General features: G+C 45.4%; 3 protein-coding genes across 5 annotated transcripts; all 3 read right to left on the reverse strand.

Annotated features, from left to right (window-relative positions):
* Positions 1-2,645: 2,645 nt before the first annotated feature.
* tmem102 (transmembrane protein 102) lies at positions 2,646-11,492 on the reverse strand. 2 transcript variants are annotated; one of them, XM_041238330.1, is made up of 3 exons: positions 10,115-11,492; positions 8,260-8,437; positions 2,646-5,267 (listed from the first exon to the last, which is right to left on the reverse strand). In XM_041238330.1, exons 2-3 carry the CDS (start codon positions 8,426-8,428, stop codon positions 3,964-3,966), a joined length of 1,473 nt encoding a protein of 490 aa, XP_041094264.1. In that variant the 5' UTR covers positions 8,429-8,437; positions 10,115-11,492; the 3' UTR covers positions 2,646-3,963. The 2 variants fall into 2 exon arrangements, with proteins under 2 accessions (XP_041094264.1, XP_041094265.1); XM_041238331.1 differs by having other exon boundaries at positions 8,260-8,440.
* Positions 11,493-11,687: 195 nt separating this feature from the next.
* On the reverse strand, positions 11,688-16,359 carry LOC121306554 (serine/arginine repetitive matrix protein 1-like). 2 transcript variants are annotated; one of them, XM_041238341.1, is made up of 2 exons: positions 14,756-16,359; positions 11,688-13,021 (listed from the first exon to the last, which is right to left on the reverse strand). In XM_041238341.1, exon 2 carries the CDS (start codon positions 12,882-12,884, stop codon positions 11,826-11,828), a length of 1,059 nt encoding a protein of 352 aa, XP_041094275.1. In that variant the 5' UTR covers positions 12,885-13,021; positions 14,756-16,359; the 3' UTR covers positions 11,688-11,825. The 2 variants fall into 2 exon arrangements, with proteins under 2 accessions (XP_041094275.1, XP_041094276.1); XM_041238342.1 differs by lacking the exon at positions 14,756-16,359 and adding an exon at positions 13,504-14,705.
* Positions 16,360-16,925: 566 nt separating this feature from the next.
* Positions 16,926-20,408, reverse strand: tmem256 (transmembrane protein 256). Its single transcript, XM_041238414.1, has 4 exons — positions 20,251-20,408; positions 19,308-19,345; positions 18,810-18,890; positions 16,926-17,322 (listed from the first exon to the last, which is right to left on the reverse strand). Exons 1-4 carry the CDS (start codon positions 20,327-20,329, stop codon positions 17,179-17,181), a joined length of 342 nt encoding a protein of 113 aa, XP_041094348.1. The 5' UTR covers positions 20,330-20,408; the 3' UTR covers positions 16,926-17,178.
* Between the last annotated feature and the right edge of the window lie 7,404 nt (positions 20,409-27,812).

The following is a 27,812-nucleotide window of genomic DNA, read 5'->3' on the forward strand; positions in this document are numbered from 1 at the left end:
ACAGACTAATCCCAGGGATTAAAGGAATGAGCTGAGAAGACTCTGGGAACTCATTTATTCACAACAAAGAAGAATTGATTGAAGTCTGTACAATTTTAAAATGAGCTGACATAGTAAACGTGAATCAATAGCTTAAATGCAGCACAGAAATGCAGGAGCAGAGGACACAGCTGGAGATTATGTGGATTTAGGCCAGAGGGAAGGAGACTCTTCTTCACACAGAGAGTGGTGAGGGGATGGAATGGGTTCCCTAGTCATGTTGTTGAAGGAGACTCTTCTTCACACAGAGAGTGGTGAGGGGATGGAATGGGTTACCTAGTCATGTTGCTGAAGGAGACTCTTCTTCACACAGAGAGTGGTGAGGGGATGGAATGGGTTACCTAGTCATGTTGTTGAAGGAGACTCTTCTTCACACAGAGAGTGGTGAGGGGATGGAATGGGTTCCCTAGTCATGTTGTTGAAGGAGACTCTTCTTCACAGAGACAGTGGTGATCCTGGAATGGGTTACCTAGTCATGTTGCTGAAGGAGACTCTTCTTCAATCAGACATGGTGAGGGGATGGAATGGGTTACCTAGTCATGTTGTTGAAGGAGACTCTTCTTCACACAGAAGTGGTGAGGGGATGGAATGGGTTACCTAGTCATGTTGACTTCCTCTGTCTTCTTCACAAATAGAGTGGTGAGGGAATGGAAAGAGGCTAGCAGCATGAAGGAGACTCTTATTCACAGAGCAGAGTGGTGAGGGGATGGAATGGTTAAAGTCATGAAGGAACTCTTCTTCACACAGAGAGTGGTGGTAAAGTGGAATGGGAAGCCTTGTCATGTTGTTGAAGGAGACTCTTCTTCACACAGAGAGTGGTGAGGGGATGGAATGGGCACAGAGAGGTGTTGGTGAAGCATAGGGAAGCATTGTAAAAGCACAGAGAGGTCTGGTAAAGCACAGGGAAGCATTGTAAAGCACAGAGAGGTCTGGTAAAGCAGAGAAAGGAAGCAGCTACTTGATGAAAGGGGGCAAGGAGAAATATTTTGTGGGGAAAAGAAAGAGGCAGCAGCATGTGCACAGTATATTGAAGAGCATATCAATGAGAGCATAGTAAAGCATAAGGAAGCATTGTAAAGCACAGAGAGGTCAGGTAAAGCATAGGGAAGCATTGTAAAGCACAGAGAGGTCTGGTAAAGCATAGGGAAGCATTGTAAAGCACAGAGAGGTCTGGTAAAGCACAGGGAAGCATTGTAAAGCACAGAGAGGTCTGGTAAAGCATAGGGAAGCATTGTAAAGTACATAGAGGTCTGATGAAGCATTTGAAAAACATGGCAAACCAAGGTAAACTATGGTAAATGCACAGCATAACCATGGGGAAAACATTTAGAAGTGTTGCCAATGAAGAGCGTTTGTATTGAGCGGACTGACAGCACTGGATGCTGAAGCTGTACTGGATGAAGTGTTTATATTTAATCCCCTGCAGTGTTCGGACTGGGGCTGTAAACAGCTGCCTTTTTTTAATTATCCTTTTTCTCAATTCCTGACAATGGCTCGACAGCTGTGGCTATGTGATGTGGCACCATCTGTCCTGCTCTGTCAGTAACCTTCATTGGAGTCTTCTAGTTTCAGTAACACTGATGAAGGCTCTAGAGCCCAAACGCTGGTCTGCTTGACTCAGTTTAGTTTCAGTAACACTGATGAAGGCACTAGAGCCCAAACGCTGGTCTGCTTGACTCAGTTTAGTTTCAGTAACACTGATGAAGGCACTAGAGCCCAAACGCTGCTCTGCTTGACTCAGTTTAGTTTCAGTAACGCTGATGAAGGCACTAGAGCCCAAACGCTGCTCTGCTTGACTCAGTTTAGTTTCAATAACACTGATGAAGGCTCTAGAGCCCAAACGCTGCTCTGCTTGACTCAGTTTAGTTTTGGTAACGTTGATGAAGGCAAATAGAGCCCAAAGACTGGTCTGCTTGACTCAGTCTCTTCTGGTTTCAGTAACACTGCTGACCTATGAAGTGCAGCAGAATTCCTGGATGACAAGCTGAACGTGAACTTTGTTTTACTAGAGTGCGACTAGAGTTTAAATTAAAATACACGCCTGCAATGATTTTAAACTGCACGTTTAAGACTGTATAGTGAATGGAGGTATGTGGCAAGTAAGATATATAACTATTTTGGTAGCTATTCCCTTAAAAGCATGATGGGTAGAGGATAATATAAATGTGACACAGGGAAACACTCTGAATGACTGCATGCACAATTATAAAACAAGGGAGGGCGAAACAAACTATAAAGACCTCTTGTGCTGGATATGAGAAATCGGCATGCAAATGTAATAGATTACTGCCCCCTACTGGAAAAAAAAAGTATATTTAAGCTTTATTTAAGCAGGAGGTTCATTTGAGGTACATTTGAAACTTAGGTAAATAGGTTTAGCATCTGCCCCAAAGTTTCAAGTCTTTTCGGTAAACCCAGTCAGAATTAATGCTGACATCTTACAATAGAAAAGGACAGCAATACATATATATTAATAAAATCTCATTAAAACTCATTAATCTCATACAAATAAAATCTCATTAAACCTGTTTTGTTTGTTTTTTTAACCAAAAACCAGACACATTAAAACTAGCCCTGAATAACAAAGATACACACAGACCACAATGCACTCACTTTTTTTTTTTTAAATCATTTGTATCCAGCTCAAATTGAATCTATTAAATATCACAGAGAAAGAACACACACAATCTACAGAGAAAGCCTCAATATACACTTCAAATCAAAATATGCAAATCATTTAAAATAACGCAAGGTCATGCATGTTAAAACATACTGCAGCAAATCACAGCCTGTGTTTAGGAACGCGACCTCGATCAGGCCAGGAGGTAATTCATCACATTCAGCAGCAAATTTGAATTGGAAATTCTTTGCATCCGAGATTTTGCATCCGAGATTATCATACGCTTTTAAATGTGTACATCATTCGCAACTACAACCATGCCAGTTAATATCGAATCGGTCTGGAATATAATGCTAATTTCATTCTACATTTTACTGAGCTCTCCCACATCCAGCTGCAAGAATTCTGGGTTCTGTAGAGACTAGCTCAAAACCCTGAAAAAACTACAGCGACCCAAAGTAAAAACATTACAACCCACGGTCACAGGCTGCTATTGCCTGCTGTGTGCAGGACAACACTCGACGCTGTTATTTTAACTAGAAAGCCCTGAATGTATAGTTATAACATCGCATCTCACCCTGTGTAGCACAGTTATGCTCTTCAAAAAGCAACTTAACTGCATGTTTTGACTGGAAGGGAATCAGTCAGAGTCACAGGTGGAAGGCGTAGTTGTTAAATCCAGGATAAAAAAAATGAATTTTCTAGGGTTACATTTTTTTTAATAAATAACTAGATTTAACATTGCATCTATAGGGTATGATTTTTCCTTTCAAAAGGGGACCAGTGATAAGAGTTAAGAAAAACGTACAACAAGCTAAAGGAAGATCAGGGTATTTTTAACCCTTGGTTCGCTCTGCTTTAAGAGAGGCAGTAGCTAGCGCTATTACAAGGCTAAATAAATAACAGGATTTGAAACCTTTGTCAAAGCTAGCGCTTCTTCACCACTCAGCAGATCTTGTAGTTCTTCTCAAAGAAACGCAATTTCTCTGACAAACTTCAAAATTATTAATTGATTGAAAACACTAGGAAAGACTTAAAAACTGAAATCGCTGAAGACATAAGACTTCTAGTTGAATCGCTGAAGACGCTTGAAATGATTCCAAGTCAAAATGTTTGTCCAAAACTTTTAGCATTTCTATATGCAGTGTTTTATACTTCCGGGTGATCTCATTAGAAATTTGTGATGCCAAAACTCAAATTCTGACAAACATTTTGACTACAAGTCTGTCTAATTCATTTAAGACTTTGAGAAGAACTGAAGACGTCAAAGTTGTTTCAATTAGCACCCTACAGTCATGAGATCTTCAGTAGAACTTGTCGTCAATGCGGAAGTGTGGTCTGCTCACGTCTTCAGGGTTTAGGAAGACAGAGATGGATTTCCCAGGGTTCTCTGTGACCAGCTGCTGCAGTCGCTTGGCCATGCGGTCCTCCTGGGGCTGGGGGGCTCCAGGGCTGGATCCTGGGGAGAGAGCAGTAGTGTTCCCCCTTCCTCCCTGGAGCTTGAGCCTGGCTGCTGCCCTTGCTTGCTCCAGGGCTGTGCGGAGGTGCTCAGCTGGGTCCGAGCGAACGCAGGCCAGCTTGCGCGCCAGGAGCAGGGCAGTGGAGTCGGAGAGGTGCTCGAACATGTTGCACTGCGGGAGAAAGTAACTGAGGCAGCTCTTATTGAGGAGCGCGCTGGCCAGCTCATCCAGCAGGCCCAGTAAGAGAGGGCCGGTGCTTTCTTGGGAGAGGTAAGCTGGGGGGAGGCGGTCACAGGCCCAGAACATAAGTGTGCGCAGGTGGTAGGGGCTGACGGCAGCTTTGGGGCGGGAGATGAGTTTGGAGATGATGGCTTTGGCTGCCTGGAAGGCGTGGGCTAAAGGGAGAGGGACGCACTTCTTGAGCTGAACTTCGCTGCGGGAGAATGCCAACCGCCACTCCTTATCGGGCTGCGCGGCTCCTTCGATGTCTCTCACCAGCAGCTCCTTGCTGGATGCCGAGCAGCAGGGCAGGAGGTAGAAGCCACTGATGACTTCTTCTTCAGTGATCTTCCCGTCCCAGAAATGGTTTTCCGTCAGCCAGCCCTGGGCGACCGCTGGCCAGCCCCTGAAGGAGACCACTGGAACCAGGTCATAGAGGATCCGGCTTGACCCAGCCTGCAGAATCAGGGTGGTCACGGGCCCGTTGCGCTCCACCCTCTCCGGGATCGGGGTGCCCCTCTGGGGGTTGTGTCGAAGTTTGTTCACTACTTTCAGAACGGATTCCGAGAACCAGTCTGCCACTAGGGTCGGGGAGAAGTAGAAGCCTTCACCCCCTTCCCCAGCAGCCTCCTCCTGGGCTCCCCTGCAGCAGCTTTGCCAGCGAGAGAGTGTGGCCTGCTCACACAGGCGCAGACTCAGCCAGGAGTGGCAGGGAGGAGACTGGCGCATGTCCAGAGTGACCGGCTGGTTTCGGTCATGGAGTTTCAGAGCTGGCACCAGTAAGGTAAAGTCTAAGTCATAGTCCGCTCCCTTGGCGTAGTCGCCCAGATCCTCAGGACTCAGGTCTAGGACCCCCTCTCGAGCCCCACCAGACAGCAGCAGGTACTCGTTGGCTACTGGCAGCCTCTGGTCTAACTGCTGGACAAGCCCTGCGAGGAGAGAGAGAGAGAGAGAGAGAGAGAGAGAGAGAGAGAGAGAGAGAGAGAGAGAGAGACAGACAGAGGAGAGGGGAGAGGGAGAGAGAGGAACAGAGAGAGAAAGACAGACGGAGAGGAGAAGGGGGAGAGGGAGAGAGAGGAAGAGAGAGAGAGAGACGGGGGAGAAGGAGAGACAGCGAGACAGACAGAGAGGAGAAGGGGGTGAGGGAGAGACAGAGAGGAAGAGAGAGAGACAAACAGACAGAGGAGAGGGGGAGAGGGAGAGACAGAGAGGAGAGAGAGAAACAGACAGAGGAGAGGGGGAGAGAGAGAAGAGAGAGAGAGAGAAACAGACAGACGAGAGGGGGAGAGGGAGAGAGAGAGAGGAAGAGAGAGACAGAGACAGAGAGAGAGAGAGAGGGGAGAGAGAGAGAGAGAGAGAGAGAGAGAGAGAGAGAGAGAGAGAAAGACAGTCATGTGGTGTTAACAAGCACTTCAGCAGCATCCTTAGAGCTATCAGTACCACTACATCCACAATATAGAACAGCGAGGCACACATGCTCAGGGGTCTGTTACCTTGAGGCTTCATCAGCAGGGATCCTAGTTTTCCGCAATAAAAAAAAAAAACAAACAAGATCCTTCAATGAAAAGCAATACAAAACCTGCGTTACTCCACAATTAAAATAAAAGGCTTACAATGTGTCGCATTACAAGATACGCAAACAGTACTGTTGAAGACCAGCTGACTCATGGAGTACTTAGTGGAACACTTCGATTCCAAGGAAGTTACCTCACCAGTGCCGTCAATCAAAAACCATAAACAAACCACTTTACTTTAAACATTACAAATATTTCTGTGTAGTAGGGCCTAAAAAAAAAACAAAAAAAAACAAACACAAAATAGTATTCATATTAGTTTATCTTGAGATAGTCACCTGGACAGCTATTGTCAAACTCGCTGACCAGATCTTTCGGGGCGATTTTTTGGTGATCGTTTTCAGCATTTTCAAACAGCTTGCTCAGTATTAACAATGCACTGGATACTGAAGAAAAATGCAGCTACAGCTGCCGTTAACCAGGAGAAGTTTTACTGAACAAGTATGTTTCCATATATTTAAAGCTAAACTGATTATATATGCAGTGTATTTTATACTAAAATACGCAACAGATACAAAGTGAATGGATGGGAGATAAAGCTATTTTGTTAGCTAGTCACTTCAAATTAGGGCCACTGTTAAGTGTTTCAAGAGATTTCACAATCATAACATTTATTAAGCACAAAATAAATACTGTTTTCTCTGGAGTTAATTACCAAACAGATACTCCTAAATATTTAAAACACTAGTGTCAAGTGTCATGTAATCAAAGTGTGGCCAACAAAACAAGCCCCACACATGTGACACGAGTACCTCGTCACAATGCTGTTTAAATGCTGACGAATCTTCATGCATTGGTGTTCAATCCAAATTTGCCAACATGTCGTTATTGTGACACAGAAAATAGTGAACACTTTTTATTTATCAGGGGACCATCTCATGTATCGCCCCCTGCACAGTGTCGAGCATCGCACCATTGCTGTACAGTTGCACCTCTAGCTTTTACTGGCACACGGACAACTTGAGTCTCCAGCTCAGTTCTCTTTTTTCAACGTCTCAGCGCGGGGGGGGGGGGGGGGAGCGGGGCGGGGGCGGGGCGGGGGGGGGAACAAATAGGATAGTCCGAAGTGGCCCCCCCCCACCCTAGGATTGTAACTGTATTTAAAAATTAGGTCCAGCTTAGAACGTTTGGCAGAACTTTCGAATAATATCCGAGACCTCGCTGATCTGAATTCCCGGGATTTAGGTGGGTTGCAGAATTCTATTTGGGCTTATAAAAATGTTTTCTATTAAAATGCTGGTTTCAGCTGGTTTTATACGGGCTCTGTACGGCTGGAAACAAAGCCTTTATCATCCACCCTGCTGAAGTTAATTAACAAACCTAATCAGCTTAACAGCCTTTCAATTGAGAGAGGGGGGTCCACAAATCCAAGACACGAGACAAAGAGGGTTATATTTAGAAAGCATTTCATTAGCGGCTACTTTTTAAAAAAAATAAGACGACAAAGCATTTTACAAGTGATTAAATACTGTAATACTGCAACGTAAATACCTCCTTGTGCTGCGTCTTTGGGGCGAGACGTTGTTGTAAGCGACTCTGCAGCTGATGCAAAGCTCACACACCCTAGTCTCGTATCTTGTAAAACGCTTTTGTGATGGTGGTCCGCTGTGAAAGGCGCTATATAAATGTAAAGATCTACAGCTCCAACTTGGGTTAAAAATCAAGTACCTTTAAAGAATACTAAGAGACCTGTTTCTTTGTAGGATGACTGGTAGGACACAAGAGGTACGTTGCTGTGTGCCTTGCAGTAGGGGGCGTTCGCTGGATTCCCAGCGCCTGTATGATCTTTAGCGGCTACCACTGCATAGATCCAACACAAACCAACGCAGGAAGCGTCAGATTTCAGAGTAGCGATTCGTTATAGCTGGAAGGGTACAAGTTAAATACATTTCAGATTCTTGCTGGACTGGTCGTGTCCTTTTAAAATGCAGGACGAGGGTTTATACTTGAAAGCACATTTCATACGGCCTCCTTTACTGTTTGAATGAGCGTGAACAAATCGACTGAAGCCAGGGCACAGCTCCTAACCGTGCAGCTTTACCTGTAATCTCCTTGTGGAACACCGACGCGGGCCTCGTACCCATCCCCCAGGCACTATAGCACACTCTGCACTGCTAATCTGCTCCTTGTGCCTGGATCTATTCCTGCTATCTTCATGGAGACGTAGGATTTATTTAATTACGGTAGTCTCTGCGTATAGTAACACCTCCTCAGAGGGGCGTTCTCGTATCCAGAGACAGCTGTACCACTCAACCCCCTCCCCTCCCTTCAGCACCTGTTTAGGGACGAAGCTAAGTCTTGATGCAAGCCGCAGAATCCCTGTTCCGTCCCCAGTAGTGCTGCTTACCCAGCATGCTGAAGACGAAGTCTTTGGCTGTGTGCACCTCCAGCGCAGTCTGGTCTCCGAACTCGCTCTGCTCCAGGTGGAGGAGCTCCTGCACCAGCTCTGACACCCGCTCCATGCTGGCCCCCGAGCGGAAATCCAGCACTGCGGGCTTTGGGGCCACAGAGGCCATGGCTACACGCTGCTGAGGAGAGGGGGGCAGACAGGGAGGGGGTGAAACGGCACGGGTTAGCTGTGCCAACGTGCAGCTCTCTTCTTCAGATACATATGCTGTCATTTTCAGTTTAGAAACACAGTAAGACGTGTCTGTGTTATAAAGTGCCAGCCCAGCCCATATATAGACACACACATTTTTAAATGTAATCTATCTATCTGCCTATATATAAGTCTACCAGAAGCCATAATATTAATACAGTATTTCATGTTAAATTCAGAAACGTCACATTTTTCATTAAGTATATGGAAAACTACAAAGCGGTGTGTGATTGAAGATGTTAAAACACGATTCAGCAGGTTTTCGTTCAACTTTGAGTTTGCCTGGAGAATGATCTCTCCTCACTGTATTCAAACCCTGTGGCTATTGAACCTTTCGACTCTGCCAGCACCCCCCAATCTACACCTCTATTTGTAGCACCCCCCCCCAATCTACACCTCTATTTGTAGCACCCCCCCATAATCTACACCTCTATTTGTAGCACCCACCCCCAATCTACACCTCTATTTGTAGCACCCCCCCCCAATCTACACCTCTATTTGTAGCACCCCCCCCCAATCTACACCTCTATTTGTTGCACTCCCCCCCAATCTACACCTCTATTTGTAGCACTCCCCCCCAATCTACACCTCTATTTGTAGCACTCCCCCCCAATCTACACCTCTATTTGTAGCACCCCCCCCCAATCTACACCTCTATTTGTTGCACTCCCCCCCAATCTACACCTCTATTTGTTGCACTCCCCCCCAATCTACACCTCTATTTGTTGCACTCCCCCCCAATCTACACCTCTATTTGTAGCACCCCCCCCCAATCTACACCTCTATTTGTAGCACCCCCCCCCAATCTACACCTCTATTTGTAGCACCCCCCCCCAATCTACACCTCTATTTGTAGCACCCCCCCCCAATCTACACCTCTATTTGTAGCACCCCCCCCAATCTACACCTCTATTTGTAGCACCCCCCCCCAATCTACACCTCTATTTGTAGCACCCCCCCCCAATCTACACCTCTATTTGTTGCACTCCCCCCCAATCTACACCTCTATTTGTTGCACTCCCCCCCAATCTACACCTCTATTTGTAGCACCCCCCCCCAATCTACACCTCTATTTGTTGCACCCCCCCCCAATCTACACCTCTATTTGTAGCACCCCCCCCCAATCTACACCTCTATTTGTTGCACTCCCCCCCAATCTACACCTCTATTTGTTGCACTCCCCCCAATCTACACCTCTATTTGTTGCACTCCCCCCCCGGAGATAAACAACGTGAGGGGGGGGGGGTTAGATGTGGAGATAAACAATCGTAGGGGGGGGGGGGGTTAGATTTGTGGTTACCCATGGGATTAAGACAACGGTGGGGTGTAGCCCCAGATGGAGATAAACATAGAGTAGGTGGGGCAGTCGGAGTGGAACACTGGCGTCGTCACGTGGGATGACAAGGCAAAACCAGCTTCCAGGAATTTCCAAAATTCAGCAGAGGAACAAACCATCCGCTCCAACCATCCGTCCTATCGCCAGCGTTTCCACTTTGATGTAAACGTTCACAGCCTTAAATTTTAAAATAAAACCACTCGCCGAATGAAGGTCACACTCACGTACTACCGTGGAGCAACCCGGACCGGCGATGGGAAAACCCACCTGAGTCTGATAAGACTAGGCTGCCTCTTCTTGTCTCACAGGAGAGTGAAGAATTATTATTATTTTTCAAATAATAAGATGTCCTTTTCCCAGCCTTAGGAGCCGTGCATTTGTATTAAAACCACGACCGATCGATTAGTACACGCCCCACTGCCCTTTGCCTCTTATTACCGCAGGTGTAAAGGGTGCGTGTACTTTTACAAGTCTTTATAAAATTTAAAAAGAAAAAAATGTCGTTTTCCTTAAACGTTTCTCCTCTGGTACAAAGTCCGTAGCTGGTATACTTCTGTCCCACTGCACGCAACACGGGTCACACTGCTTTTCGTACTTTTGAAGATTATAATAAGTTAACAATAAACACAGCAGGTAATTTTAACCAAAGCCAAAATTCAAATCAGGCTCTCTCCTTGTTCCAAGCGATTTGGTTGCTTTCGCAAATCAAAATGCTCCAGCTACCTACCTCCGGTCTACAAGACAGGAGGGCGGTGAAATCACGTAGACACGGCACCTGGGGGGGCAATAAAAAAATAAAGGGAATAGTTTGGCTTCAGTGTCGCCAGTTTAAGGTGAGTTTGCTATTGGAAGTGTGCAGGATGCAATCCCAGTTCCTTGTTTGTTGTTGTCGTGATTTTACGCAGCGCCTTCCCCACTTGTCCTCAGCTGTAAGGGAGATTAGACACGGGTGTATCCTCCTGTCTGTGCAAGGTGGACAAGCGCTCAGCACACCTTTCCTTCACTTAGAAGCAAGTAAACAAACAAACAAACAATTTGCGTGATTCAAACTGCTCTGTGAACTTGTTAAATCATATTTTGAATGCATTTATATATACATATATGTATTTATTTTTTACAAATGCATTCTTTCGCCAACAGGTCCGGCCACACAGACACACGCACCTTCTGCAAGGCATTGCCGACCCCGGAAATCAAGCTTATCACCAGAGGCTAATGGGATTTGTAGTTTATTAGCTACTCTGCGTCATGGTCTACCTTTGCACGGTGCACAAAACGTCATAATATGAATGCGCTTTTCTATAGAGTATACAGATTATTATTTTATTTTGAGAGAGAGAGAGAGTGTGTGTAGTGCCTGTAATTATTATTAGTTTAATGATTTTGAGTATCGCTCGCTAAGCGTTGTGGAGTTTGTAGTTAACGCTGTACAGTAGTCTTGGGTGTGCTAGACAAACCTGGGTTTTTATGTCAATGGTAAAAATATGTAAGCTGTAAACAACACAAATACGTCATCAATTTATTTTTTGCATGAAACTCTCGGTCTGTATGGGTTTGCAATGCTTGTCGGTTTTTCATGAAGTATATGGAAAACTACAAAGCCGTACGTCATTCAAAATGTTAACGTCACGTTATTCAGCTGGTTTCATTCGACTTTATAAAGCAAAAATGAATTAATTCTATAGGGTGCTGCAAAACATTTGGCCAAAGCTGTTTACAGTATATATTACCAAACAATTCATTTTGTTATGCTAAATCAGACATCACACTAATTACAATGTATGCAGTTTTAATGCAAATGAACTAGTCTATAACTGAGTGAAACAGAAACACACCCAAATGAAAGAAAGAACCCAACAATGCCTTTTTTATTTCAAGTGTTGTGTGTCTCTGTACATGTCTGTGTGCGTCTGCAGGAGCGATATATAGATTGGTAACGCAGTGCTTCCCTCTAGTGGTCTCCCCGCTGATACTGCGCTCACATCCTCCTGGAGCGCCTGTCTGGAGAGGAAGACTTCCTGTGCTGTGACTGCTGGTGGCTCTGATGCAGAGGCTGCTGCTGGGGAATCAGGTGTCTGGGTGCCTGCTGCTGTTGGCTATACTGTGGCGCTTGCCCCTGCCCCCTATAGACCGCCCGCACCTGGATCAGAGGGGGCAGAGCCTGGTTGCAGAGAGTCGGCTGACCAAGGACGCTGTTCAGGTGTTTCTCTGCAGGATCTTCCTCGCTGTACCGGAACAGCTGGCGCTTGCGGGTCCCAGGACTGGAGAGCTGCTCCTGGTTGTGTCCCAGGGGGGGGTGGCGCTGGCTGTATTCTGCAGTCTGACGGTAGTAGCAGCCCTCTCGCCTGTTGCTGCATTCAGAATGTCTGGTGCAGGGGTAGTCCGGGGTTTGGGGACCAGGGGAGCAGGGTGGGGGAGCAGGGCTAACCTCGGGAGACTCCTGGTGCGTCCGCTGAGGCTCTGGAGGCGGGCTGCGATCACCGGGCGAACCTAAGGGGGAGCCCATACTCAGCCGCCCTGCCTCCTGCATGTCCGGGCACCGCCCCTGGCTGGCCTGGTAGCTGCGGCTCTTGGTGCAGTCGGCCTCTCTTTGTTTGGGACTGCGGTAGCCGCTTGGTCGCTCTGTTTTGACAGTCAGTCTGCCGCTCCTATACCCGTTGCTCAAGCTGTCCCCTATGCGTTTCGGGCTCCGGTTGATCCTGGTCTCTGCTTCCTGTCTGGGGATGAGGAGGCTCTCACAGCGGCTGGAGCATTCTGCTTCCTTGACAGGGCTCTGGTAGAGGCCCTGGGTCTGCGGGAGCCTCCTCCTGTTCGCCTCGCTCGTCGGCTCTCTGGACCTGCTCTCTTCAGGCTCTTTTCTCCGGGCCACCTTCTCCTTGTCAGTGTTGTAGGTGCTGCTCGCCTCCCTCTCCACGTAAGGGGCGTGTTTCCTCAGCTGCTGTCTGGTTCGCTCTTGCCCGTGGTTGCTGCTCCCTTTGCCTGCCCCCTGCAAGGGTGGGCCTCCGTACCCCTCCACTGTGAGGCGGACGGGCTCCATGACGTAGCGGAAGCGATGCCTGTTCCCCAGCCCGTCGCACTCCAGCCCGCCCGCCTCGGACAGCGTGACGTTCGCACCGCTGTCCCTCAGGTCCTTCACCCAGCCCGGGAGGCCTCTGACATCTTCCGATGAGGTCACTTTCAGGGATGAAGACACAAGATGAAGCCTTTAACAGAGTGCAAGACTCGTTTGTCCTTGATTCATTATGTTTCTAAACACAATACTGTGCAGGATTCCACTACTTTATATGGGCGCCTCCACAGATTAATTAATATAGTGTTGGGACTTATTTGAATATGGTATGAATTAAGGCTGCCACACGGCAGACGTGATTTTTTTTTTTTTTCGCAGCGACATGACCATACACACCAGAAGCGGCACAGAGGCGATGCGACAAGATTTGAAAAATCTGCTATTGACAAAACTATGATCAAGACTGGCACATATTGGTCAACATGACGTAGGACTTATGAGAATCTTCTTTGACGGTGTTTCATAACATGTGGCAGTAAATCATATACACCAGGCTTTGAAGTGGACTCCCATATATTGTCTTTCAAATCTGTATATTTACAATTGTGGTGACCTTTGTCATAAAGCCCCCCTGCCCCCCAGTCACCTCCCCCTGAAGTCGAGTCACTGGGCAGCCCAGACTGTTTGCTCCGCTCAGCATGAGTAGAACCGCACCCCTTCTTCAGAAGAGCGTAGACCTGAACACACAGCACACACACAAACACAATACAGCAGGTTGGGCATTCACAGACTTTACACACCTGTGCTCCTTTTCTCTTACTGTTTCAAATCGCTAATTTGCCTATTTAGAAGCAACTAGGCGTTCTAATAGATTTGCACACTGCTGTAGCTTGAGCGATAGGAAGACCTTGCTTTACAGGTAGAATAAAGGACTTGAGACTAAAGGTACAGACTGATTTGATTATTAGTCTCACCTTCAACCCCTGTGTGAGCTTCCTTGTAATGAAAAAACATGAGACTCGTTGCATCTCATTACAGCAGCACTGAACTCCACCAGCCCGTCACAATGCAATAGCCAGCACTGAACTCCACCAGCCCGTCACAATGCAATAGCCAGCACTGAACTCCACCAGCCCGTCACAATGCAATAGCCAGCACTGAACTCCACCAGCCCGTCACAATGCAATAGCGGGGAATCTCACACAAGGGTAGAAGAGAAGAATCATTATCAAATTAATCTTTCTCTCTTACCTATAGCCTCACACTGATAATGCAAAACACCCTTGTGCGATATACCAGAAGCAACTTGCAATGGTCTTTAGTAGATAACTGCTGTGAATCTCTGCTGAGATCAGGCAGTTTCAAATATAAGTTTTAATGATGTAATCAATTAACTGGTAAGCAGACAGCGTGAATATGCGGGCGGATAATTATTTCATGATCTATCTTCTTATTGTACATTACAGGCCTCCTATAAAAGTCCAAACGGGGACCTCTTTTCCAGTACGGATTTGGTCCTTGCAAGGTGTTTTACTGTAGTTATGGAGCAAAATGCGCCACCTCACCTGAGGCTAACGTTTATTAACACGCAGCTTCGTTTATAGTACTTTGAAGGTCCCTCTGAAGTTGAATATAATGTTTATTAAACTTTGGTGACAATAGCGTGGTAAGGTTTTAGTAATCTTCATATTTCAGATCAAGCCTGGAAATTCAGAGCCTTTAATTCTGTGCGCATTTACCTTAGTAAATAACATCTAGGTGAGGGAAAACTCAAAACTAGTTAGACTGATGTAAACGTATAAACATTGTTTTTTTAGTGGTAGGAGAAATAGTAGCATAATAATAATAATAATAATAATAATAATAATTCACCCAGCTATTATCTAACATTAACTTACCATCCTGATTATATTAAAAAAGACAGTAAATCCGATATACCCGGCAAAGGCACAGAGAAAGACTTCCCCCGGCATGCGAAGCTGCAGAATCTCTCTATTGCGCGTATCCTCATTGCCGCTGATCCAAGGCAGCGACATTTTCGCTGTTGCGCCCCCCGACTCTCATCACGTCTGCCGGGCCACCGCAACTCAAGGCCGCGGCTCATTGTGACGCACAGGCCTCAACTGCAATTACAGTTACGTTGGTCAAACTATTGACTCAGTTGTATACAAATGCATAAATTAATGCGGTAGAAGATAAAATAAATATATATTTTTTAAATCTGTGTCAACATTTTTTTTGGAATTAAGACTACCCGTATTTGTCATGTAGTTTGCTTTTATGAAGGGTGCTACAGGACGTGAGAAAGGGGCAGACAAACGCGGGTTTTATTCGAGTTTAGGATATTTGTGACAAAATAAATAAATAAAAATCACAGAATAAACATGAAAAGAATGAATAAATACATAAATGTGATCTATCTTTCTATCTCTATCCATCTATATCTATCCATCTACATGATTAAATACTTTCTCTGCACTGATTTATTTATTTAAATTTTGGCACAAAATATCATCCACAGGCCATAAACAGGTATTATTTCTAGGTGAGGATTTAAATTACTGACAATAAATATGGGCACACACAGCAATATTTTGGGGTTTAAAGGCTAAATTACTAATTTTTCAAGTCCCAACGTAATTTTTCTTTTTCTCCAAATACAAATGAAAAAAAAAAAACCTCTACATTTTTATTTTTTAAATGCATTTTTTGAATAAAGCAAAATAATTTTATTTATTAATAATAATACATGAATACAAACAAGTATTTAGTGTGTTTTGAACTGATGTGAACGTGTTACTGTGAATGCGGTTGTCTTGTCTTTGTGTCGACCTTTATAGCTAGTTTTGCTCGTTACAGTGTTTTATGCCTCGCTGATCTGTGCCGGAGGAAAGTGGAGGTAGACGCTGTTATTTAACGCGAATGTCACCTTCACATCCTCGCTTTGAAAGCCGCAGCGGGCGCTGTCAGTGCGGAGGCAATTGGCAGTTTTATTGGAAAGACAGGCCTGTGCATGTCAAGCCAATTCAAAACACCCTTTGATCAAGGCCCCCCGACCGACCGGCAATCGAAACTCATCACTTTACTAGCGTGTTTCTGGATAACAAGGAAGGGTCGCCCCATGACCCTCAAAGCCAGTGCGTGTGTCCCCCCTTCAGCAAAATATTTACCTGTTATCATTTCCTTCAAAGTCAGTGAAACCGCGTTCAGTTTTACCCAGAACAATTATAACTATAGCTCTTCCAAATTAGAAAAAAATCTTTTAAAATATCAGTACCCCCCCTAACAAGGGACGAGACTCGATCGTTATTTACTGTCAGAGGTATTGTTTTTTTAAAACTGGACACTGCAGAGTTGTGTAGAGAGTGAAACAGGTAAGATCCATGGGATTCCTCTGTCTGCTTTGATCCCTTTCACTGTTTGCCACAAAGGGTTTAACAAATCAATAGAAACATTGCCTTTACTTGATTCTTCGGCATAAAACACTCCTCTATTTTCACAGTCAGAAACATGATTTTAACACACACGATATGTTTGGCTGGAGATTGCACTGTGCCACTGCCTGAAGTGTGCTGTACTACATACAGGGCAATACTTGTGTGACAACACATTTACTGAATAATATACAGTTACACTGAACATATGCAGTTATAATCTAGTCTTGCACTGGCCTGCTGTGTGCTGGGCATGGCCTCTCTGTAATGTAGGGGGCAACGCTAGCGTGATCACATTGTATAACTCAATAAAACGCAGCCGCTACCCAAAAGTCATAAACCATGTGCCACAACACTCCCCAACTTGTTAAAAGTTACATTTTTAAGATCACTTCAAAAGAGACAGAGCAAGAGCAGCGACACTAAGCACAGATTGGGACCTGACTATAAGAGCAGAGGATTAACAGGAGCGATTCAAGCAGATTGAGTGTATCAGGTTGTTTGCAATCACTCTTTGTGGTTCTTAATGAAATTTCTCAAATACGGTGGGTTTTTATTTTTTCATATCTGTTGTTCAGGTGCTTTAGAGCTGCCATAGAAATCTGTACAGCCAGCACCATCTAGTGGCCTGACACAAAGGATCACATTTTAATTAGTTTTACCAGTAACACACCTTAGGCACAATATGGTACTTCCTAGTGTAAAAACACTCTGATAGACCTAACCCTTGTTACAGATGTCTAGGACAGGCACTTACAACTGAAAAGGCTGCAAATATCATACAAAGGTAAGGGGACAATTAACAGAGAAATTGCAATTGGAAACGAGCTCCTCTGACACCTCTGAATACTAGAGCTGTATCTGGAGCCGGCTGCAATGCAAGCAGGTTACAGAGCAAGTGCTGCCCAGCCTACAATGAGTAGCGTTCCCCCCCAGGGGGCGGCCTTGCTGAGGGTGGGGTCCCCAGTCAGAGCGTGGTAATAAAACGATCCGCAGAACATCAGCATGCCTGAGCTGAGCAACACACCGGCCTGAAACACAGAGACACACAAATATCACCAACACATCACCAACACACACACAAATATCACCAACACACAGAGACACACACACAAATATCACCAACACACAGAGACACACACACATCACCAACACACACACACAAATATCACCAACACACAGAGACACACACACACATCACCAACACACAGAGACACACACACATCACCAACACACAGAGACACACACACACATCACCAACACACAGAGACACACACACATCACCAACACACAGAGACACACACACATCACCAACACACAGAGACACACACACATCACCAACACACAGAGACACACACACATCACCAACACACAGAGACACACACACACAGCACCAACACACAGAGACACACACACATCACCAACACACAGAGACACACAAATATCACCAACACACAGAGACACACACACACAGAGACACACACACACACTCAACAATAGCTGGTTGTGTGTCTCTGTGGTGTGTGTAGTGGTTTGTGTGACTCTTGTGGTTGTGTAGTGGTTGTGTGTCCTGTACACACACACATCACCATCACCAACACACAGAGACACCAACACACAGAGACACACACACACATCACCAACACACAGAGACACACACACACACAACACACAGAGACACACACACACACCAACACACAGAGACACACAAACATCACCAACACACAGAGACACACACACATCACCAACACACAGAGACACACAAATATCACCAACACACAGAGACACACATCACCAACACACAGAGACACACACACAAATATCACCAACACACAGAGACACACACACAAATATCACCAACACACAGAGACACACACACAAATATCACCAACACACAGAGACACACACACATCACCAACACACAGAGACACACACACATCATATCACCAACACACAGACCAACACACAGAGACACACACACATCACCAACACACACACACATCACCAACACACAGAGACACACACACAACACCAACACACAGAGACACACACACGTCACCAACACACAGAGACACACACACACATCACCAACACACAGAGACACACAAATATCACCAACACACAGAGACACACACACATCACCAACACACAGAGACAGGTCCAACACACAGTGTACAGGGACACACACACATCACCAACACACAGACACACATATCACCAACACAACACACACACACACACACACACACAGACACACAAATACACCAACACACAGAGACACACACACATCACCAACACACAGAGACACACACACATCACCAACACACAGAGACACACACACAACACCAACACACAGAGACACACACACAGCACCAACACACAGAGACACACACATCACCAACACAGAGACAAGGGGCAGGTCAGGGCAGTGCCCGGGGGGCAGGTCTGTTCAGTGTACAGGGGCAGGTTGGGGCAGTGCCCGGGGGCAGGTCGGGGCAGTTCGGGGCAGTGCACTCACCACCATTGGTTTGCGGCAGCGTGGCACCCCAAGCAGGGCCAGGCTGTGCAGGAAGTGATACTTGTTGGCAGTTTCAAACAACTAAAAAAAAAAAAAAAAAAAAAAAAAAAACACGCAAAAGAACAACAAGTTTAGTGACTCAACTGGTCATTTTGTACGTCAGCATTTCCAGTAGTTTCTTCCTAAACTCCTATTATTAGCTTTATTCCAGTTCCCCCAAAATATCTCTGCCGGAATTACTGTTCCACACCAATTCAATTAACATAGCGTCCTTCATGTAAATGCATACTAAAGCGCTTTACAAAACTATAACATTATCACTAGTTTTAAGCTTAGATTTAAAAGTACTGATTGAGTTCTTAAAATTACAAAGAGCTTGTTATTGACTAGACTCGCATCGTACAGACCCTGAATACAAGGCAGGACGTCTGGTTCTATATCGTGCTCTGAATATATTGTGCTCTGAATTACGAGTCTCTTCACTGGCACTCTGCTTACCTCTTTCCTGTACTCGTCCGTGTCACTTCTCCGAAACCCTGAAAGACACATTGTCAAGGTGAGTGCTGGGATCAAGACACCCCTCCCCAAGGAGAGAGTGGTGCAGCCCACAAGAGCCTTGCTAGCATGCTCAGATCACACCAACACTACTGTATGGGCACCTCGGCACATAATTATGTTTAATAAATTAATTCAGCTTATGATTCGTGTCTTTGTATAATGTATATATACACACACAGAGATAGAAACTGCACTGGATTCTCCCCAGATTCTGAAACTACCAATAACCTGTGATAAGACATGTCCTACCAAGTTATCATGCAAGTGGTCATGCATACAAGTTAAAAAGAAAAAAAAAACAAAAAACTATCACCTTCATACCCCTAGCAGACCATACCCAAGCTTTATAATTGGTACAGGACAAGGCCCGGGGGTACTGTATAGGTTTTTGGATTGCTATAGCAACTGTGAAGAATTTGAACTTGAAGGTCATGCTAACTCAGCTGGGTTGCGCAGGAGGCTACCGTCGTTTTGCTTGCGTTTCTGAATGCCAATTTCCCATTGCCAGGCTCTAATTCCTCGCAGTAACAAATAATAATAATAATAATAAATAATAATAAAGTGTTATTGTTCATTTTGTAGTTTAAACGACGCACCGGTAACGATGCAACACAACACACGTAGGATGTGTCGCGAAACACAAACACAAACAAACAATGTTGTTGCCCGGTTTTTTCTTAAATAAAGACTATTGCGTTCATTAGTAAATGTTATCAAATAAACAAAATATGCATTTATTACAAACCCACGTTGCTCTGTGAGTTTTATTTCTTTATTTACACACACGCACACACGGAGGCCTATCCCGGGACCCGCCACGTTTCCTCCTATATTATCGGGTCCCCGGTAACCAACCGGAGCTTCCCGGTTAAAAAGCAATTACCGTGAGCTCCGTACGCCCCGGCGGACACCGCCAGAGCCCCGGAGACCGCCGCTACCCGCTGGAAAAGCAAGCCCGTCATCGCCTTCACAGAGAGAGAGAGATCCGAGGAAGGGTTACGGTCGAGAAACCAAACGCCATTGCGGCTCAAACCGGGGGGGCCTCGGCGTTATATTACAAACCAGCCGGAGCCACAATGCCGGCGGCGCGGCTGCAGTTTCCTAAGCGCCTCGGCTGAGAAAGCCGCGGCCGAGTTTAGACGGAAAGAGCCGAGCGTTGAAACAAACCCTTCCCCGATTGAGTTACGTCAGTGATAATTCCTTAATAATTAATTAAGGTTATGTTATTGATTACACTGTGTAACTCATTTTTTGTTCCTGGGTAGTAAGTGTTATTTCCTAATTGCTTATGCCTCAAAAGTATAGAAAATGGCTATTATTCCCCACAAACTTTGTGACCAGGACAGGTAAATTTACAGTATAATCGTAAATCTCGAAAAACTACTCACTTCTAAATCTTCTGTAGTCATTTTTGTATTACTTTAGTATAAGTACATGTTAATTTGGATTCATATGTTGTTGTTTTTTCTGACTTTATGTGAACGAAAAGACACATATTTGCCCGTTTTCCCATTGGAAATAGTGATATTTTGAAATATCACTGTCCTGGTCACAAAAGCAAAGTTTGTGGGGGAATAATAGCCATTTTCTATACTTTTGAGGCATAAGCAATTAGGAAATAACACTTACTACCCAGGAAAGAAAAAAAAAAAAAAAAAAAAAAAATTGTTACACGGTGTATTCCTTAATAATTAATTAATGTTATTGATTATAAACAGCGCTGTCTGTCTCTTTCCCCCAGGTTCAATACAAAGGTGGACCGATAGGTGTAGTCTCTGAGGATGTCAGTCTGTCCCTCATCTGTCACAGGACCTGAATTCAATACAGAAGGACAGTGACACAGATTTAGCCTGTGAAGCTTTCATTTGTAACAAAACATCCCCTCACCCCTAAAAAATATACAAAAAAAAGTGTACATCATTTATAAAATATGGTTAATAGAAAAGACTTACAAATTATTTACAGATGGTGTGAATTATTAATATTCCAATATGTTTCTTACAAGTGAGGGGGGGGAAAAAATGAACGTTGATTTATTTATTTTGTTGGGTTTTTAAACTTTTTGTTCGCAGACAAGACTATCACTGTCCCTCGCTGTTTCAGGGTGCCTGTCATCTTTTGTGAGTGATTCTGGTTCTGTTGCTCCAGTACTGAGCTTTGAGGTGCTTCAGCGTGACTGGAGAATCCTAACTGCCAGCTCTGGTCAAACTTTCTCATTCTACCGATAAGTGACTTTTCAACTCTGCCAGAGACATTGTCATGTGACCTGAAACGCCGCGAGTTTGTGCAGTCTTAAAATCCCTGTTCTTAACGAGCTGCGTTCCCTCTTACTGTACTGCGGTTAAAATCATGCCTCTGGTCTGCAGTCCTTGTGACCTACAGCAAAGATACCAGGATGCAGCAGTTCATCTACAGCGTTGTATTTATAATATCTGGTTATTGTAAAAAATAATAATTAAAAAGGGGGAGGGGAAAAGAGAAGAGGAGAGGAGCGGAGCGGAGAGGAGAGGGGTCCTAGTACAGAGCTGGAACGGAGGGGAAGGGTGTGGTTTAGTGGGTTTGGGTGTGGTTTAGTGAGAATAGGTGGGGTTTAGTGGGGATGGGTGTGGTTTAGTGGGTTTGGGTGTGGTTTAGTGGGGATGGGGGTGGTTTAGTGAGAATAGGTGGGGTTTAGTGGGGATGGGTGTGGCTTAGTGGGGATGGGTGTGGCTTAGTGGGGATGGGGGTGGTTTAGTGAGAATAGGTGGGGTTTAGTGGGGATGGGTGTGACTTAGTGGGGATGGGGCTGAATTTTGTGCTGAACTGTGTGCTGGTCTTTGTATAGTGATGTGGATTACACTGCTGTCTGCTGTATATCTGACCTGCCTGCCAGCCTGAGGGCTCTGATCAGACCTCTGAGCAGACTCATTACGCTTGTGAGTTAAACGGCTTCTGCAGGATACAGCCACTCTATTTTTAGCAACACTTTGATAGCTGTGTTATATAAATAGACACATGGGGCGGCTTCAGCGAGCAGTGCTCTGCAGGTGTGTCTGTGTGTAGCAATGCCTTTCTCTAATCAGTAGGGGGAGTCCTAATACTGTACCTCCTGCAGCTGCAGCACGGACCCACACTCGCATCAACCAGCTGCAGCCTGCAGTTGATCTGCTGTTGCCATTAAAGTTCTTCCAGTGTATGCCCACCCCTCCCTCTGCAAGCAGGTTCATTCAGGTCCCTTCACAGAATCGTAACCCTAGCCCTACTCCCTTCACAGAATCGTACCCCTAACCCTACTCCCTTCACAGAATCTACTGGAAAAAAACGAATTTTAGATTCCAAGATGTTCGTGAAAGATAAATACGTTTGTGTGCGTTGAATTGACAGTTAAAAGCAACCAGGTTGACTAGAGTCAAATCCAATGCTGCAGAAATCCCGGTCCTGGAGGACGATTCCACTCCAGGTTGTAACAGGTAAAATTATGTAAGGAAAACCTTCAGGGTCTGGCTAGAGATTTCATTGGTTCAATTAAAAGATTTAGAACAAGGTTGGAACAAAGACCAGGAGTGGACTGGCCGACTTTGACCACCCCTGCTGTCGATCATCAAAAGCCCCCCTCAACATATACATTTCCAGCCCTGTCGCTGACTAACCCTATTACCCTATCACTGCTGCTTAGTCCTCTTCAATAAGTCTCAGTCTGTTTGTGTATGTGTGTGTGTGTCAGTATGCCAGTGTGTCTGTGTGTGCCAGTGTGTGCATGTTTTTGTGTGTGCCAGTGTGTCACTGTGTGCGTTTTTTGTGCGTGCGTGTGTCTGTGTGTGCGTGATCATTTATTCTGATCTGTGAATTATTCTGCTTGTTAAAAGAACGCCTGATAACGGAAATAGCTTGGCAAAGATTGTTTCCTACATGCACAAAACAATGTGACTTTCTACTAAAATGGCCTCTTTAATAGGACCCTGTGGTGGAATCTTACTAAATTGCATTGACTGGTTTTAAAATTTATGCAAATGAGCTAAACGGGGAGACAATTATCAGATTTCTGAGTGCAGCAACTGTAGCAGCTAGCAATCCTTAAGAGGACTGATCAAGGCTTTCAAATCTGCACCTGCAACATTATCACAGCCTCCCCCACCTTGAAAGGAAAGCTAAGGAAATTGAAATGCAATGCCCTGCTTAATGATACCAGTGCTAATGCAGCTTGTGGTATTGCCAAGCGATTCCAGCAGCACAAGGGTTAAGGACGCAGTGCTGGGTCTGATCGCCTCTGCTGTGCGAAACAACAGTCCTCTTAGAAAGGTGTTCCCTGAAAGCTGTCTAATCCAGCTGCAGTTGTTGTTTGATCAAAGCCCACAGATTAATTGTGTTTGTTTTTTTGCGTTAATGACTATCTTGGGGTGCCGTGCTCTATATTTGATTATCTGCACAGTGAGTGGATTAGCAATACGGCAAAGGGCACTTCAAGAAAACAATCGTTACTGTAAACTGATTCCAAATGAAAGAAACTCTTCAAAATCCCTCAAACAGAAGATACCCAGGCCATCTTTACCGGGCGCTTGGTACTGGCATGAGCTGTCAAAGACATCTTCATGAATTCTTCGCTTTCATCTTTTTAAAACTCTTCGAAAGAGCCCCTGTGGCATCCAGACAGTGAACACAAAATACAGTAGACCAGTCACATTTTTCGATATCTCTTGAAAGCAGCTCGTCCAGTTGCAAAGAAACTTGGTCTTAACATTATTTATTATGGGTTATAGAGAGTATCAGATACTGACGAGGAGGTGTGGGTCTGTGTCTATCTGGGGGACTGCTTATTTGATTGTTGTGAAGATTGGTTTTGACATTGTGTAGCTCCAGATATTGAGAATATCAGACACCGGGGATATAGGGTGGTGTTCAGAGAGCAGGACGGAGGGGTTCAGAGAGCAGGACGGAGGGGTTCAGAGAGCAGGACGAAAAGGTTCAGAGAGCAGGACGGGGGGGGGGTTCAGAGAGCAGGACAGGGGTGTTCAGAGAGCAGGACGGGGGTGTTCAGAGAGCAGGTGTTCAGAGAGCAACACGGAGGGATTCAGAGAGCAGGACGGGGGTGTTCAGAGAGCAGGACGGGGGGGCTCAGAGAGCAGATGTTCAGAGAGCAGCACTGAGGGGTTCAGAGCATTCTGAATGCAGTAACAGCAGCGTATTTATTTCAGGAGACTGAAACAATCAGAAAATTGATATTCCCCAAAAATCAGGACCCTATGTCAGAGGGGTTATCCTGCTCTGTTCTTATAGTACAGAGCCTGCCGCACTGCACTCAGCAATGCTGAGTTTCCCTGCAATATTCCTTTGACTGCATCTCTCTTTGTCGATTATTTCAGCTCTTATTTCACTGGTCTGTTTGTTAAGTGGACACTCAGGCTTATTAATAGTTTGAAGGCAAATGTTTGGAGTCCCAGTTTCTACCAGAAAAATACATTGAATAAAATTCTTTGCTAATCCATCATTTTTAATTATAACAATGAAAAGATTCCACTCGTCCAACGATTCTCATCATGTTTTACAAAATTAGACTGTTTATAAAAAAAAACATTTATTGACTTTAAATGTATACTTGTATTTCTTTAAGTAAAAATAAAGCTTTAAAAGTTGCCTAATATCTTAAATACCCTCCCTTCTCCTCTGCCACCCCCCCTCCTTTCCCACTCCTCTCTCCACTGAATTCCCTGTGGGTCTATGTTGCTACGGTAGCGATTGCATCATCAAAAGCTGGCCCACTTTTCCTCCTAGCAACCGTAGGCAGTTTCCACAGCAACCAGGAGCAGCTGCAGTGAAGGAAAAAAATTGATGCGCTAGCAAAAAAAAAAAAAACATTACCTGGTTATTAATCCCTAAGTGAGCTGTCGCTTTCCCCTCTCCTATCTTACCAAACACAGAAATGATTTTCAATGTTTCTCTTCCTGAAACATTTGCAACACTATGCTTGTCAATGTTCCCACTCTCCCAGCTCTAAACACTAGAGCCACACTGCCTCCCTCCCTCCCAGTCCCTCCCAGCTCCACTAGAGCCACACTGCCTCCCTCCCTCCCAGTCCCTCCCAGCTCTAACCACTAGAGCCACACTGCCTCCCTCCCTCCCAGTCCCTCCTCAGCTCCTAAAGAGCCACACTGCCTCCCTCCCTCCCAGTCCCTCCCAGCTCTAACCACTAGAGCCACACTGCCTCCCTCCCTCCCAGTCCCTCCCAGCTCTCCACTAGAGCCACACTGCCTCCCTCCCTCCCAGTCCCTCCCCAGCTCCACTAGAGCCACACTGCCTCCCTCCCTCCCAGTCCCTCCTCAGATCTCCACTAGAGCCACACTGCTGCCTCCCTCCCAGTCCCTCCTCAGCTCCACTAGAGCCACGCTGCCTCCCTCCCTCCCAGTCCCTCCTCAACTCCACTAGAGCCACACTGCCTCCCTCCCTCCCAGTCCCTCCTCAGCTCTAACCACTAGAGCCACACTGCCTCCCTCCCTCCCAGTCCCTCCTCAGCTCCACTAGAGCCACACTGCCTCCCTCCCTCCCAGTCCCTCCCAGCTCTAACCACTAGAGCCACACTGCCTCCCTCCCTCCCAGTCCCTCCTCAGCTCCACTAGAGCCACACTGCCTCCCTCCCTCCCAGTCCCTCCTCAGCTCCACTAGAGCCACACTGCTTCCCTCCCTCCCAGTCCCTCCTCAGCTCCACTAGAGCCACACTGCCTCCCTCCCTCCCAGTCCCTCCTCAGCTCCACTAGAGCCACACTGATTCCCTCCCTCCCAGTCCCTCCCAGCTCTAAACACTAGAGCCACACTGCTTCCCTCCCTCCCAGTCCCTCCCAGCTCCACTAGAGCCACACTGCTTCCCTCCCTCCCAGTCCCTCCTCAGCTCCACTAGAGCCACACTGCTTCCCTCCCTCCCAGTCCCTCCTCAGCTCCACTAGAGCCACACTGCTTCCCTCCCTCCCAGTCCCTCCTCAGCTCCACTAGAGCCACACTGCTTCCCTCCCTCCCAGTCCCTCCTCAGCTCCACTAGAGCCACACTGCTTCCCTCCCTCCCAGTCCCTCCTCAGCTCCACTAGAGCCACGTTGCTTCCCTCCCTTCCAGTCCCTCAGCTCTCCCCTCCCTGATTTTACTTGTCTTCCTTGTTTTCCTGGAATGTATTCTACACGGTGTCTCACAATCTCTCCCTGTCTAAGGGGCTTTGTCTTCCTTTGATTGATCACGCGCTGCAGAGGGAATTTTGTTCCCTGTCTCAGAGAGCAGTGATCTGCCATGTCAGGGTTATTCAAATCTTTGCACCATGGACTCAGGATCAGAGAAAACATTTTCTTAGCATTTTCTCTGCTGTTTATACTGCAATCCTGCTATATTTTTAAAGACGTCATCTTATTGTTTGACTAGCTTACTAACATACTAGCTTCTAACACTGGCTTCTGTTCTTTGTGAATCAAACCGTGTACAGCAGGTGAAGTTAACCTGTATATAAACACAGACCGGTGTTAAACTTTTCTATTGTCATAAATGTATCTCCCAAATGTACAAATCTCAGAATGAAGAGCCTTATGATGTCACAATAACTAAGAGAGTCCTGTTGCTCCCAAATTCTTCAGAATCCACCTGAAATGAAGTGTTCAAAAGTAGCCCGCAACTAGTATTCTACAATCTCAAATAACGACTGCAATCGAAGAAGAAGAAGAAGAAGAAGAAGAAGAAGAAGAAGAAGAAGAAGAAGAAGAAGAAGAAGAAGAAGAAGAAGAAGAAGAAGCAAGCACAGGTTTCATTAGTGTACCAAACCCCATGCTCCTTGGCACATAAAATATTTATTTATTTATTTATAGAAAACAATTTTGCCCAGCCAGGAATGGATCTGCTTTGTTGAGTGTTTAAATGCTGAGAAACTTCAGGCTTGCTGTATATGGGAGGCCTGCTTCAGTGCAAAGGGATTGCAATGCAATTCCTGTCGTTTTTTTATTGGGTAGATTTGCTGTGTGTGCAATTATTAGGACAGCCCACAATAGCAGGGCAGCGTAAATCTAAATGTTTTATTTAATCTTACTGTCTTTTTTATAGAGGGCATGGGCAGTATTTAATGTAACTAGATTAAAAAGAGTGGAGGACTGTACTTTATGACTAATAAGAAATTATGGTAACAAAGTTATTTTTCTGTGCGAGGTCTGTGTCAAAATAAACACTAAAAAAAGCAGATAATGTTTAATAAAAAATATCTATGTAGTTCAAACATGATAAAAAATAAGAGAGAATTTCACAGGGTTCTACCAATTAGCTTTCTCTGCAGGGAGAGTTGGAGCTGTAGTTTATGAATACCGTGGATTTTGAGACATTGATCGGGCTGGTTCAGGAGACTCAGGATGACGTCCTTCACTCCCTGAAAAAATACCCTCAATTCAGGTATTTAAAGCTAGGTGAGCATTCTATCACGCCTAGCGCTATCATTGCGATAACAGGATTTC

The sequence above is a fragment of the Polyodon spathula genome, chromosome 48, assembly GCF_017654505.1.
Source record: "Polyodon spathula isolate WHYD16114869_AA chromosome 48, ASM1765450v1, whole genome shotgun sequence".
In the NCBI taxonomy this organism is placed as follows: Eukaryota; Metazoa; Chordata; class Actinopteri; order Acipenseriformes; family Polyodontidae; genus Polyodon; species Polyodon spathula.